Source organism: Anarrhichthys ocellatus, unplaced genomic scaffold (genome assembly GCF_004355925.1).
Source record: "Anarrhichthys ocellatus isolate YVR2014 unplaced genomic scaffold, GSC_Weel_1.0 scaffold19, whole genome shotgun sequence".
Classification (NCBI taxonomy): domain Eukaryota; kingdom Metazoa; phylum Chordata; class Actinopteri; order Perciformes; family Anarhichadidae; genus Anarrhichthys; species Anarrhichthys ocellatus.
Genome location: NW_022280049.1, coordinates 4,131,253 through 4,146,053, shown reverse-complemented (window position 1 = coordinate 4,146,053; position 14,801 = coordinate 4,131,253). Strand labels below are relative to the sequence as shown.

The window sequence follows — 14,801 nt, the reverse complement described above, 5'->3', positions numbered from 1 at the left end:
TATATATATATATATATATATATATTTACACACACACATACACATATATATACACATACATATATATACATATATACATATATACACACACATACACAATTTGTTACACTGAGAAATGTTGAAAAATCCCTAAGTATTAACCAAACAATTGTCTCCTTGTGATCCAGTTGTTACCAATGGAAAAACCAGGTGCTTTTTAGCCAACAGTTCCCAAAGCCTTAATCATACAGACCCGTCAGTAACAGCTGCTACACTTTCACCTTTCTCCCACCTCATAGGTTACGTTGGTTGTTATGTTAGGCAGACATACGGACATTTCCCACAAACCCAGTGCCAACAGAGCAGCAGGACATTGCCCTCGTAAAAAAACAAAAAACAGAGGCACTTGGTTAAATAAACACTCACAGATCTGAGTTTATTCTTACCCACTGAGGAATAATGCCCTCTACATCTTGCAATTAAATCACAACAATCATAATTTCATAAAGAAAAATACAGAAAACAGAAGCTAAAAGCTCCATCTGTGACGTCCTGCTAATTGTCACGTTTGCTTTAATTTCCACGTGCATGTAAACCACTAAGCATTAAAGGCCAACAATTGTCATTATTTAAAACATTTGATGAAGCTGATGCACTTAAAAACTAGCTGCAGAAAATAAAAGGTGTAACCATAAACCATCCCTACTGTGGATTACTTACTTTTTGTTGTCGCGTATTGTTGAGATAATGCCTACCAAGTATTCATAAGGATGTCAACACCACGTGGATTAGACAAAAATACCATTCTATTTAGTTTTTTTTTTTTTTACATTATTGCGTAACACCAGTTTTCAACATAAAAGTCGATTTATGACAAAACGTACGCAGGGCAATACTGCTTACCTTTTAGGTTACGTCATACATCTAAATCAGTTCTCCTGCTACAGCTTAATTCAGGTTTACACAGCGCAGGTGTGAACGGTGCCTTAACAGACGTTTACTGGTATTAGGTTGTCGGTGTTACGTCTGTCTTTATATATCTATCTGGATACACACCGTGTGTGTGTGTGTGTGTGTGTGTGTGTCAACAGGTCGCCTACCTGTGTGAGTGGGGTTTCGCCGGTGCAGGGTCGCAGGAGACCGAGCAACAGCAGGGGTAAGAAGGACCGCATCACGTCTCGTCCTTCACCGACACGGTGGTCGACTCACTGTGAGCTGTCTGTCCGCTTCTCCCACGGGATGATATGACTCCTCTGGCTGTGGGGGCGGAGGGCCGCACAGCTGGCTGAGATAACGCCCCCTGCTGACGTAACGACGTAGACAAGTACCGTTATAAGTTTTCTTCTGGTATCACAGCATTCACATGGTGAGGAGCCAGCTCTTTAAAACTCACTTTCTCTCATTAAAACAGTCTGCCAAAAATAAAGCAAACACAGTTGACTAGGTCTGTGTGTGTGTGTGTGTGTGTGTGTGTGTGTGTGTGTGTGTGTGTGTGTGTGTGTGTGTGTCTGAGCATGTGTGGGGCTTAACCACTGTGCACATTAATAAACAGCATTCATTTAGACTAGAGAACACAATATATCAGTGCCGGGCCGTGTGTTTTATACCTGGGCCTTCAGTGATGTCCTACTACAGTTGAACCACCTCTCAATAACCTCATTATGACGCCACAGCTACGGGTTGTTATTTGTTTCGTGTAAAAAAAATGCATATTCACATAACACTGCAACATTTGACAAGTGAAATAAAATGTTACATGAAGCTCAACACCTATGAGGGCTACAAATACTCTAACTGCAGAGTGCAGATACATGAATGCGCACATGACGGGATGCTTCGTCATTAAAGGGCAATGCATATAGTAAAAATCAATGTAATTAACACAATGACAGGAACAAACTCACAAGAACCAGTCACATTTATCTATATGACAACAAAGCAGGTATAAAATAAAACCCAAATAACACGATTCAACAGGCCCCTGCACATTCCAGCAACAAACTAAAACACATATTCCACCACACACTCAAGAGCACCATTCAAATATTATTCACATCAGAGGGAACAATATTAACCATATCATAAAAACAACACGGTAGAAGCTTTAGTAACGCTACTGCAGATGTAAAAAATCAAAAGCAGTTCACTTACCAAAGCTGCTGTTCACTATTTAAAGACAAAGTACAGAATGATATAATATGCATAATGTTTGTACTTTTCCATGATGCTTGGTAACAGAAACAGACCGTGCAGCTGTCTCATTAGCTGTGACCTTGCAGTCCACAGGATCTCTATGAAGAGAGATAACATTGAAGTTTGTTTAAAAAGAAGATAAAGGAGGACTGGTTCAACCTGGTACCAACCCTCACCATACTTTGTTATGAAGCTTGTTTATCACTGTGTATGAAGGACAGAGACTCAGAGACAGATCTCTGAGCAGCAACTTGACGCATAACCGTATGTGATACAACTCTGCTCCTTCTAGCAAGAAAAAAAAATGTAATGTCACGTAAAAACGTCTTACATATCTTTCAACTTTAACTCTTATAAAGTTCTGCTAGCTAGTTTCCCAACAGTCACACTAGCCCACTGATCAATCAAGCTGCACGTTAATGGTGAGACAATAAGCTAATGGGAATACATGTAGTGTATTTATCAATTATTAATAATTGAATTATAAAATAGCTATAACTTTGTGATTTTGTCTAGACCAGCAGAGAAGGCCTTGCTGGCCCTGACGGCCCACCACTGCTATATATATAGCCTGAGATATAAATGAATAAAGGAGACTGGAGTTGGAGTTGAACTTTGTTGAACCTTAATGAATACAAGATGATAAGCGCTACCTTCCTAAAAAGAGGAGAAAAACTGTCGGTTTAGTTCATATTCATGATTCATTTCTCCTCTCTGGGATCAGCTGTTGCCATGGTGAGCTGGTACTTGGCCAGGTGCCCTGTGGGTGGCTGACGTTCCTAATTCCACTCCTGCTGCAGCCCCTCACAGACCATAGTTTACACAGTATTCGGTGAAGATCTGCACTGTCCCGCAAGGCCACATACATTCTTTTTGCAGCAAGTTAGCCGGAGTATAACGGCATATTGGATTTGTGAATTAGTTTAGTCTCTTTAAGGGATTTAAAAAAATTAATTCACATATGTTATGATCCCAAGTTGAGTGACGGACCCCGGAGCTGCTATTGGAGCAAACTCCAAGGACACAATCACAGCGGCAATGATGATTTCTTGAAGAAATACAGGTACATTTTACAACACAGAACCACAAGACACTAATTGTATATTTTGTAAATATTGAATATAAAAACTTAATGTCCAACTCATATCCAGAAATACTACACAAAATACTAGAGGGCCCCCTACGCCTTGGTCCCCTGTGTAGTTCATCTCTGGGTGTAGGCTGGCAGTTCCAACATTGACCACACGAGGTCGACATTGAGCACGTTGTGTTTCCTCTAAGGCCAGACTAGCGGGGAGTCGGGGACATCCACACTAGCAGGAGTGCAGTCAGTGAGCCCATCCACTCGGCTGAGCTGCTCAGAGATGGCGTCCCTTCTGCAGCCGGATAGAGTTGTCTATCTGGTTCGTGGAGAGAAAAGGATCAGAGCCCCTCTATCCCAACTTTATTTCTGTCGCTATTGTAGTGAGCTACGGTCTCTGGAATGCGTGTCTCACGAGGTACGTGGACGTTTTGCCTTACTGTCCTCAAGCTAGCTGTTAGCTTAATTTAGTCAGCAGCTACTTTGTTGTTAGCCGGTTTGCTAGTAGCTTTGACAGGTAGGTGGGATTAGTCCAGCCACCTCGCGCATTGTATGGCTAAGCCGCTTGTCAATCAACAGCCGGCTCATCTCATTGGCTACAAGCGACGGGTTAACTTCCGCTGGAGTTAGCGTTATTTCGAGCACAGCATAAATCGGCGGACAAGCTAGCTAGCTAGCTAGCTCTTGGTATTCTTTGAGTGTAACGTTTAAGTATTTGCCGAGCTCATAAATAAAGAATATGTCCGACAAGTACAAACTATTTGTTATTAGGTCACCCCAGCTCACGTCTTCACAGTCAAAATCCATCTTGTTAACGTGGCTCACAGTCATGGACACCACACCCAGACCGCTTTAGCTTTCTCACATATTGCGATTTCAGATTATCAGTCAGTGATTGTTCTTTGTAAACACGTGATTGCTTATCGTTACAGTAAAACACGAGTCCTATTCTCCTGAAAAACATCATTCAGTTTAAGATGTGGATGCGCAGGTTGACTGACTCCTCTCTTGAACCCCTGTTTTTGGTGATCAGGTGGACTCCCACTATTGTCCCAGCTGTCTGGAGAACATGCCGTCTGCAGAGGCTAAGCTTAAAAAGAACAGGTGAGACGCTCCTGCTTAAAGAGAGCTACGTGCATACACAATATAGAGATCTTGCAGGTCACTGCTGACTGTACCTGTCTGGTCTCCTTACGCCATCAAATAAACGCTGTTTCTGTCCTCTCATTCATTCCTGATTATCTGTGCTGCAGGTGTGCAAATTGTTTTGACTGCCCATGTTGCATGCACACGCTGTCCACTCGAGCCACCAACATCCCAGCTCCTCTGCCCGATGATCCGACCAAGACGGCCATGAAGAAGGCCTACTACCTGGCCTGTGGCTTCTGTCGCTGGACCTCCAGGGACGTGGGAATGGCTGACAAATCAGTTGGTGGGTGCAGACATGAATAATGTAGATGCATCAATGTGCTCATGTTTTAAGTATTTCCAAAAAACTTCAAAAAGAAGCATCCACGGTACCAAGTAGGTCTCCAGTTGCTCATTAATTCAGCACATGTACAAAGCTGTTGTCTTGTATTTGTTTCTTATGACTCATGTTTTGTCTGATTTTTGTTTACTGCAGCCAGCGGTGGATGGCAGGAGCCAGACAACCCTTCTACTCAGCGGGTAAGTCCCCCCCCCCCCGTGGTCATTTAGTCTCACAAGTTGCTCACATGCTTCCTGACCATGAAGTCATCAATAGATGTGCCTGTGAATAATAAGTGACACCCACACATAGCTGGCCAGAGGCAGAATGTTGCTTAGTTGCCGAGTCGAGAAATGCGCCACAAAATTAACCATTTCTAAGCCTTCAATTATTGCACAGAAGTATTTTCAGTGTTTCTTTTCAGGATTGTAACTATTAGTGATCATTTATCTGCACTTTTCCACTTTTCACAAGTTGAAAGTTTGTCAGTCGATTGTTTTGAAGGGTGCCTGTAAGGCCTTATTGTGTTATTGTCAAGCTGTTGTGTAACCAAACATTACATTACATTACAGTCATTTAGCAGACGCTTTTATCCAAAGCGACTTACAATAAGTGTATTCAACATCGGTTTTCGAGAGAACAACTAGTCACCAGAAGTCACAAGTTCATCTCCTTTCTTCAAACAAGCATCTAATAGCATAAACCAGAGCCAACGTACAGTGCAGAAACAAACGAATGCAATAAGTGCCACAAACTAATATAAAAACAATAAGTGCAATAATCTAGTATGAATACAATAGATGCTAAGTAAGTGCTAAGTGGTGGCTCAGGGTGTAAATACAATATGTAGTGTTGGGACACTTACTGGGTTGTTTTATAAAAAAAAAAAGAATACATGAGGCATTGATGACCAGTTGATTGATGACCAATGATTTGTTTCCCCACAGATCAATAAGCTGATCGAGTATTACCAGCAGCTGGCCCACAGAGAGAAGCAGGACAGAGACAGGAAGAAGCTGGCCAGGAGGCGACAGTGCATGCCTCTGGCGTTCTCGGTACTTTACCTCCTATGAGCCCAATTCAGCCTTTCAAAAAAAATGAAATACCTTCTTCTTTTCCTGTTCAAATGCAAACAGCTGTCGTCTCACTGTAATCTGTGACAGAATCTAGAGATCAATGATGATATACATTCGAGAGATCTATTTGATACGGAGGTTCTAACTAAATCTCAATAACATTACCAATGACACATTGAAAGTTTGTGGCCTTGGGGATATTATTTGATAAGCAAACATTTAACCAAAGCAGGAGTGAATAATAAGCAGCTCGGCTGCTCATGTGTTTCCTTGGAGTAAAAGATTTACACCATGTCTACACTTGGGCGGATAAGTATGAACATGCTTTTTATTTGTGGAGACGACTTTTGGGTACATTTTCAAAAAGTTCTCCTTCCATATTGAAATTTCAAAACAACAGAAAAGAATCCTGCTTAGTCCGTCTGAAAGGTCAGAACGGAGCAGAAGATGTGCTTTCTTTAATAAAGCGAGTTGCCCCGGTGTGGACATGGTCTTCCTGAGCTTGTTGGCTCATTCTGCTTCTACAATGTTAACATCCAATAATGCAAACCAGTCTGTCCTGTCGTGTGTTGGAAACATCTCCAGACATTAAGCTGCTATGTCCTGCAGTTGTTTTCCATCACTGATAGCATTTCTGTTGCTGTTGCATGTCACCAAATGCCACTAATGTTTGCTGAATTGCTTTTGTTTCACCTGGTTCTTTGTTCTCTCCTTTTCCTTTGCTTATGCACTCTGATATTTTGGTTTTTGCCCTCCCTCCCCCCAGCAACACACTATTCATGTGGTGGTGAGTTGTATTTTTCACAACTTGGATAGTCTCATCTTTACAGTAGCACTGTCTTCTCTGCGTCTCTCTTCCTGTCTAATCTGTAACCGAGTGACCTCACAGATCACATGAATGTTGGGTAATTGAGACGGAGATCCAAACAATGGGAGCCTTTGTGTTCATAAGAGGGAGAGAAGAAACCAAAGACTTTGTTTAAGTCTGTGTGACCAGATCGAAATATTTTCATACTAATTAAGTGGTGGACCCTCAGTCTGTCCGAGTTGATTCCCTCCCACTATCCTGGGCAGAAAGGCTCCTGTTATTGTCTCTTAACACAAGATTAATTGAATTGTTTTTGGCTTACTTATTGTTTATTTAAATGACAAATACCATTTCTTTCCATTTTAGTTTTTGAAAGTTGTCATAAACTCCGCTTTTGGATCAAGATCGTGTGTTAAACGTAGTCATGTAGAAAATCATTGTAGATTAGGTACATTTCATGAATTGTCTTTAGCTCTTCTTTTCACTCGGCAGAATGTCTGATCTTGTTTTTATTCCTAAATTCTCTCAGGAGAAATATGGCCTCGGAACCCGACTGCAGAGGCAGAGGTCTGGAGCTCCCATATCCAGCCTGTCTGGCCTTTCGTGAGTAGTCTTCCTGTCATATACACAGAATTACTGCCGACTCCACACACGGAACATATCTTCATAGTAAAACTACTCGGATAAATTGACTTCATACCGTCCAGCAGCGGTCGTTTCATTAATTTCAGTGTGCCATGAAAATCAATTTTGTAGAGCCCTGAAGCTCTGCTTGAGATACATGTGAATCCATCGCAGTGAACTGCTCGTCACCCTTTTATATTCTCTCAAAGTTCCATCATCACCTTTGTAGTAATGCAGCGATCACCATTTTTATATTAAACCACCAGGATGCATTCAAGGACCCTGCTTTATGTCTGTAAATGAATTGGCTGACAGAAGGCAACTTTGATCTTGACTAAAAAAGTAATATAGCTAATAATGCTCATTGGCAATGTAAGATATAGTGTGTTGTTACGTGTATGTGGTCTGACGTAAACATTAGAAAATCTCACTAAGCTTTACTGCGTTCAGTGTACACTATGAGAGATACAGCAGGTTGTTGACGGCAGTATCTGTGTGACTCCACCAGCCTGAAAGAGGGCGAGGACCAGAAGGAGATCACCATCGAGCCGGCCCAGGCCCTGGATGAAGTGGAACCCCTGCCCGAAGACTGTTATACCAGGCCCATCAGCCTACCGGAGGGTAAGAGTTCTGATTGGAGCTCGCTAAACAATACAAATTATTTTGGGTTGAAGCTGAGCTTTGTTCGTGTCCCTCCAGTGACCACGCTGCGCCAGCGGCTCCTGCAGCCCGACTTCCAGCCTGCAGGGGCGTCTCAGCTCCACCCCAGACACAAACACCTCCTGATGAAGCGCTCGCTGCGCTGCAGGGTCGGTACCACTTCACGCTTGTATCCTCCTGGATCCATTTTTTAAAAAGGCCGATCACGTTTACATCATGGTTTTCTGTCTTTATTTCCTCCTCCCAGAAATGTGAGCACAACTTGAGCAAGCCAGAGTTTAACCCGACTTCAATCAAGTTTAAAATACAGCTGGTGGCTGTGTGAGTATTGGTCGTCAGGTTCTGTCCAAACATGTGTCTTCATGAGGATGCAGACCTTTTTTTTTTTTTTGTTAATAATTACAACTACAGACTCATGTTCATGGAATTATCCATGCAAAAGTAGCTTCATCTTAAAAACATTTGAAGGAAAATAACCCCAAAATATACACACTCTAAAATGGTTTCCTGGAAAATACATCAAATGACTCATTTGGGGCAATCCATACTGTACACATAGCACGTTGTTCTCAGGGGTTCATGGTGTGCTTGTGTTTTAACCCGCAGTGAATGTGGTTGAACGCTGTGTTGAATGCAGTCCGTGGGTTTGAGTGTAACTGTGTATTGATTGTTCCTCCTACAGGAGTTACATCCCCGAAGTGAGAATTATGTCCATTCCAAATCTCCGGAACATGAAGGTCAGTGTGTGTGTGTGTGTGTGTGTGTGTGTGTGTGTGTGTGTGTGTGTGTGTGTGTGCGTGTGTGTGCGCGCGCGCGCGCACTGGTTCGGACATGTCGAGTGTTTTATCTTTAACATGTTTTATTTGTTCTGTTGAGTCTGTAACATGCTGCTAACACAGCTAACTCACCACTAGCTAACACTTTTGGAGCTCAAGTCTCTATTTTTATTGTCTTACAAGGAAATTAGCTCTGCTGTCCGGCTATGAAACTAAAACGAAGCCAAAAGATCAAAGTGCTAATACAGATGGTGGTTAAGAAAGAGGCTGAAATGCACTTGGCGTCCCGAATTAGGACAAAACTTAGTTCTAATAAGTGTATTGAGCTAAATGGTGAAAAACAGACCTTTTTAATAAGTGAACTCAATCAGCTTTGAAAGATACATTTTTCTACATCCTGTCTATTTAGGAGAGCCAAGTGCTGCTGACTCTGACCAACCCAGTGGAGAACATCACCCACGTCACCCTGGCTCCCTGTGAGGATGAAGATCCGGACGACATCAACAGCACAGCGAAGGTCTTTAACACTACTTTCTCCTTTTTTATTTGTTGAAATAAACTGTAGTCGCACACAAGTATCAGACAGTTGTGTTGAATACTCATTGCGGTCCAACCACTACCAAACATTGACTGTATGATTTAGACAGTAATGGTGTGAATTATTACTGCATTAAACGAATATGTTAAACCTTTCATGACGGTCCCGAAAACCACTTTAGGAGGCAATAATATGCAAGGGCTGTGTGTTCATCAGCTTGTTTGAGAGTAATTCTGCCCCACATGGTGGCCAAACATCACTGAGCGGAGCTTTAACTGCACCATGGCTCAAATACAGAGGATATGAAATGTGCACAGTCTCAGATTATGGCGCTTGTGGCCACCTTAAATATTGCATATTCTATCAAGCAATATTTCTGCGCCGCAGGGCGGTCTGTTCATTCACGCCGCCTGTAGCAGGTAGCCTTATCATCGTCTTATATGCAGAGCAGTTGGGTCCAACTCTTACCTCCGTCTGTCAGCTGTCACGAGCACAGCTAAGAGTGTTCCTGCGCTAAACGGTCCGCTGAGCTCCCGGTGACTACAGGCCGTTTGTCTTTGGCCTTTTTAGCAATCAAGTCACGGCCCAGGCCGGGTAAGGAGGACGAGCTCCTGGCCAAAAAAAACGGAGCGTCTTCGTGACCCATTTCCTTTCACATTGCGGCCAAATGCAGTGCATTCCTGTCATCCTGCTGGACCTGATATTCAAACACCTGGAGGGCAGCGCGAACCACCGCTTGGTTGATTTCATGGAGCAGCTCTTTCCATAGATCACTGCTTATCTTATGTGTGTTTACACTGATGACTATAAGAGCACAATACACTCATTTTAAAGGTAATTTCCGTTTTGTAGGCTGAGAAGTATTGACCAATCCCGTTCGAGCAGATGAAACAGTCCTCCGTTATCTCTCAAGTGAAACTCCAGTCTCCAGAAATAGAGCCTCTCGCCCCCAGATGATGGATATCCGTCTGTTCAGAGAGTAGTGTAAACATAAATTAGTTGTATTCAATTTGGATTTTTGGAACACCTTCACATGAAGTGAGCAAGGAGCAGCAACACTTTAAAGAGCTTTTAAAAAGCTCAAAGTGGAAACCTGCAGTAAAGCGGTCCTCCATAGAGCCTCAGGCAGTTGTCAGAGCGACTCGGAAGAGACGGACCAGAGACTCAATGGTAAAGTGATTATTTTGGTCTTTATTGTGACCGTAGCGTAAACGCTTATTTCATGTTATTTCAAGAGGAATATGCTCATTTTAAGGGTCATACTTGTATTTGGGTTTCTACAAAAAATGTAATAACCGTTAAAAATGATTCAGTTGAATTTGTCTCTTTTCCCTCTTTGGAAAAAAAAAAAATCCAGAATCTATGAATATGCAAATATTGTTCACTTTAAGAGTCACAAAATGACGCTCGTACATACAGCACACGTCCTAAAGTCAGATGTAAGCGGAGCACAGGAAAAGTTCCTCCTCCAACAAATGAATTTTAAAGCAGCCGTCTGGTGACAAACTGCACGTTCATCATTCTGCTCAGTGAAGGTCAAACAACAATAAGCAAGGCACCGGTATTCATTTTGAGTTGAGGCGGATTGTTTTTCCCCAAAAACCCACAAATTGACATTGGCGTGCTTAAAAACAGAGAAACTTTATGGTGTTTAAAACCTAAGTCGACTCATCCAATAGTCTGAAAGTCACTGAATGTTGAACTGTAACTTTTATTTATTTTAATTTTTTTTAAGGTTATGGTACCCAGCAAAGAACTGGTCTTGGCAGGGAAGGATGCTGCTGCTGAGTACGATGAACTGGCTGAACCCCAGGACTTTCAGGATGACCCAGAGTAAGTGAACACACGCACACCCACACCCACACGCACACACACACACACACACACACACACACACACACACACGGTGTGAGGGAACTCTCGGTCTGATCCCTCTGTTCTTTCCACAGTGTTGTTGCCTTCAGGAAATCCAACAAGATTGGTTTCTTCATCAGAGTGATCCCTCAGAAGGACGAGGACGCGGATGTCACCGTTTCATTTAAGATCCGACACGACTTCCGCAACCTCGCTGCTCCCGTCAGGCCGAGCGAGGAGGGAGCCGACACCGCCGCCGCCGCCGCCGAGGCCATTTGGCTCACGCACCACGTAGAGCTGAGGCTGGGGCCACTCGCTCCCTGAACATGAATACTCTGTTTGCTATCAAACAGTCCTAGTATCGAGCTCTTTCAACCAATTTCTGTGGGACGAGTTTAATTTAAACATGATTTCTGATTCTGCTCATTGACGTGTAAGAACTACGTGCGGTCTGCTCGGCATGCCGCTGTGCCAGAGTTTTAGTTGCGTCACCAGATTACATGGTGGAGAATGCAGTGATTGCATTACAGCCCACTTTATAAAACTACATGAAACCATGACTGGTTTACATTTTGTTTATCAAATTATGACTACATACTGTATTTCACCGCATCGTGACTCTCCTCACCTTAAACACTACCGTTAACAATCACTTTTAGTGTGAAGCAGAACCTCATGTATACACACCGCCATTCACAAGTGTGGAGTCACCTGTTGTGTTCAAATCTATTATTTACCAAAAGAAAGTGCTCAGTGTTTAAAAACTTCAACACACAGTCGGTGTCTCTATAGTGTTACCAGCCAGGGGAGAATACTGTTGTGTTGAGAATACCCAAATAGTCCCAAACTTGAACGGCAGTGTACATAATATTACTTATTAGGAAAATGCTAAGTTTTGTTTTTAACCCTCCACCCTTTTTTGTTCGAGTGTGACAAAGGTTTTGTCTCTGTGCCGCATAGAGTATTTTCTTAAATGGCAAAGTATGTTGTCCTATTCCATGTGTCAGCTGTGGATTTGTTTTGGTATATTGGTCTTTAATACATGTCGAAAATAGCAGTTCATGTTGAAAGATGAGTGAGTTGATATACGTTAACGTAACATCGAGAATAAATGAGCGATGAGCAGAATCAGAACGAGTCCCCATTGTGCAGCACTCTGCTCCGCGCTTTCAGCTTATGCATCCTCGCCAACATCCTTTCTCTGCAGACGGTAATATCGTATTAACTCGCATGCGTCAGCTATAGCAGGTATGGCACACGGTAGACAATGTCGTCCCACTTACTGATCTACTGTTTTCAGATCAACAGACAAGCTTCTCCTTGGGTTGAATCGTTTTATTATTGTTTTAAGTCAAACCGTAACCTTCACTGGCACCGTGGGGAGGAAGCTCTGTAGATCACATTGCAGTACAAAGTGTTGATTATTTAAATATTTTGAGACACTATCATTTTTTTTTCTGATTTAATATCAAATGTATCTTCCTGGTTTGTAGAGCTCACTGACCTCTCTGCCAGTATATATCGTGAGCTGCTGTCATTTTTGGTCCGCAAGTGTGTTAGTAAAACAGAGCCTTCCAACACAGTTAATCTTCTGTACAGGCTAATAAAATCATGTGATACTGTCACAGTACTCTTGACTTTTTTGTTGTTGTTGTTGTTGTTGTTGTTGTTGTTGTTGTTGAGGGCTGACATGACTTTTAATGCAGGTGGGAGTTTTTTCCCATAAGTTGTGACTCTGAAACCCACAATGCCTTTCAAACTCTCCCTGTGCCTCGTGGCGTGTTTTCATTCTCACCACAGGATGGCGCTGCAGGCAAACAGTTTCCAGAGAGTTTGTTTGGAGGAGAGCTTTCGGTGATGCACTCTACAGTATGATCTTGAATTGCCCTACAAGCTGAAACCGTATGTCTGATTATTGCAGTAATGATTTGACTGAGAAGCTACCACACACTCTGATCCAGACAGAAACATTTGAATACTGATCCAAGCAAAAGCTCAATATTAGCTTTTTCAGGGTGTGAGTCGAGCGGATGGAAGGTCTACCTGTCAACATTGGGAGTAGCTAATAATGGAATGTTTGTCCCAACAGATACCATTTGGTATTCAACACATATCGGTCCTGTTCAGTGATGCTTTGCACACGCATGGGACAGTTTATTGCTTCTGGAAAGGCCGAGCAGATACATGGTGCGGGCCTGTCCGCTGTGTAAACGGACCCACTCCGTCTGGGTAATAAAGCCATGATTTTCTTTTATCTTCAGCAGATATAAACAGCTCGGAGGAGTGGCCAGTGTAAGAGCCATACATCACCACAGAATATGAGGTAATAAAGCACACATGGGGCCGCTCCGTACCACTGAAGCGGCCCAGACTCTCACTTCAAGCACAGCTGATGAGAGCAGCAGCTGACTTTGAGTGCACAGCAGTGGTGTGCTGTACCTGCACTTACTGGGTGGTTGCTTCCTGCTTCAGATATATTTTATTTAAAAAAAGATGAGTGCTTGCTATGCTAAACTTGTGTATATAATCATGGCCATACTTTAATTTAGATAAACATGGAAGACTCATTGAAAATGCCTGGGTTGCATATGGCCTTGAATGATCTCCAAAAACACGGCCTGGAAGACAAATTCTAGATTCTTCTGGTCAGGACAATATTTTCCTGGATCAAGACTCTAATTATTTCCTGCTCAGCAACAGCGTGATCTTATTTGTAGAACCTCGTACTGTAAACAGCACAGAAATCTGACCTGTGACCGTGTTACGGGGATTAGAGATGAATATGGTTTCTCCAGCGGTGTTGAGTAAGTAAGTGGGTTAGTGAAGGGCTTTCACGTCCTTCCTCTACCTCCGTTTTCCCTCTTTTGAAGCCTAACATCTTTATTTATAAAGACAGGCCCGGGCCAGCCTTGACCAGATGAAAAATTCCTCACTGAATTAAAAGTTTGACTGCACCCAGGACGTTTCCACAATTACGTCATTGCCCCAAACCGCCAGTAGCTCAGCCGCAGGAGAAGCATGACACAAACGAGCGAAAGAGGAGAAAAACTACACCTCAACAGAGCCATTAAATTCCCTCCATCTCATAAAACCGTGACATCTGGAAGCCTGGACGACTATCATTTCTCTGTGTATTATTACCCCTCTCACGGATCAGTGCTACAGTACATATGAGCATAACAGTGTGCATTCTGCATTCGATCTGTCAAGTGCATAGATATTAAATGGCATGCGAACTCCTGCACACTGTAACTTGCAATCTACTGTATATGTGACATTTTGGTGCTAGACTTTCAATCCTGAGAGGAGTCTTTTTGCTTGTGGACCAGAATAGTTTGTCCTGTCTCTGGGAATGAGTGGGAGAAGCACAAAAAACCGAAGAGCTCTTTTTTTTTTTACTCGCTTCCACCTTATTTTTAGGTTGAGCAGTAGGCCTGGAGGTGCTGTGAGTGATTAATTGCCAGCTTCATTTTATGCTCACCAGACCATCATCTGGTTAATTGGAGGTAATGGATGATGTCTACCCAGATGAATAACTGTAGACATGTGGGCTTCCAAAGCTGGGAAAGCCAAACCTGAGAAACATTAGCTTTTTAGGAGGAAAAAAACAAAAACCCTCTCCACGATGCTCCTTTTGTCATTTTCTCTCCATCTCCCTCCATTTCCTCTCTCTTTCATTCAGTCTGCATTCAGGTGGCTGTAGGTTAGCTGGAATGTTGACTTTGGACGTCTGGTTGAAAAAGA

The 14,801-nt window shown here is 42.7% G+C and overlaps 1 protein-coding gene across 2 annotated transcripts; it reads left to right on the top strand.

The window, feature by feature from the left end:
• Positions 1-3,477: 3,477 nt before the first annotated feature.
• On the top strand, positions 3,478-12,693 carry dctn4 (dynactin 4). Of its 2 annotated transcripts, XM_031858151.1 has the most exons (14): positions 3,478-3,671; positions 4,287-4,357; positions 4,507-4,685; positions 4,878-4,921; positions 5,669-5,776; positions 6,564-6,584; positions 7,135-7,208; positions 7,738-7,850; positions 7,929-8,038; positions 8,137-8,210; positions 8,572-8,626; positions 9,075-9,182; positions 10,939-11,036; positions 11,153-12,693. In XM_031858151.1, the coding sequence occupies exons 1-14, from the start codon at positions 3,537-3,539 to the stop codon at positions 11,379-11,381; spliced, it is 1,419 nt and encodes a 472-aa protein (XP_031714011.1). In that variant the 5' UTR covers positions 3,478-3,536; the 3' UTR covers positions 11,382-12,693. The 2 variants fall into 2 exon arrangements, with proteins under 2 accessions (XP_031714011.1, XP_031714013.1); XM_031858153.1 differs by lacking the exon at positions 6,564-6,584.
• The last annotated feature ends 2,108 nt before the right edge of the window (positions 12,694-14,801 follow it).

What these genes read in the sequence shown, in the direction of transcription:
- dctn4 (XM_031858151.1), top strand. Translation starts at nt 3,537, where the DNA reads ATGGCGTCCCTTCTGCAGCCGGATAGAGTTGTCTATCTGGTTCGTGGA. An exon ending in GCTAAGCTTAAAAAGAACAG is followed by an intron (nt 4,358 to 4,506) that starts GTGAGACGCTCC and finishes TCTGTGCTGCAG; the next exon opens with GTGTGCAAATTGTTTTGACT. An exon ending in ACAACCCTTCTACTCAGCGG is followed by an intron (nt 4,922 to 5,668) that starts GTAAGTCCCCCC and finishes GTTTCCCCACAG; the next exon opens with ATCAATAAGCTGATCGAGTA.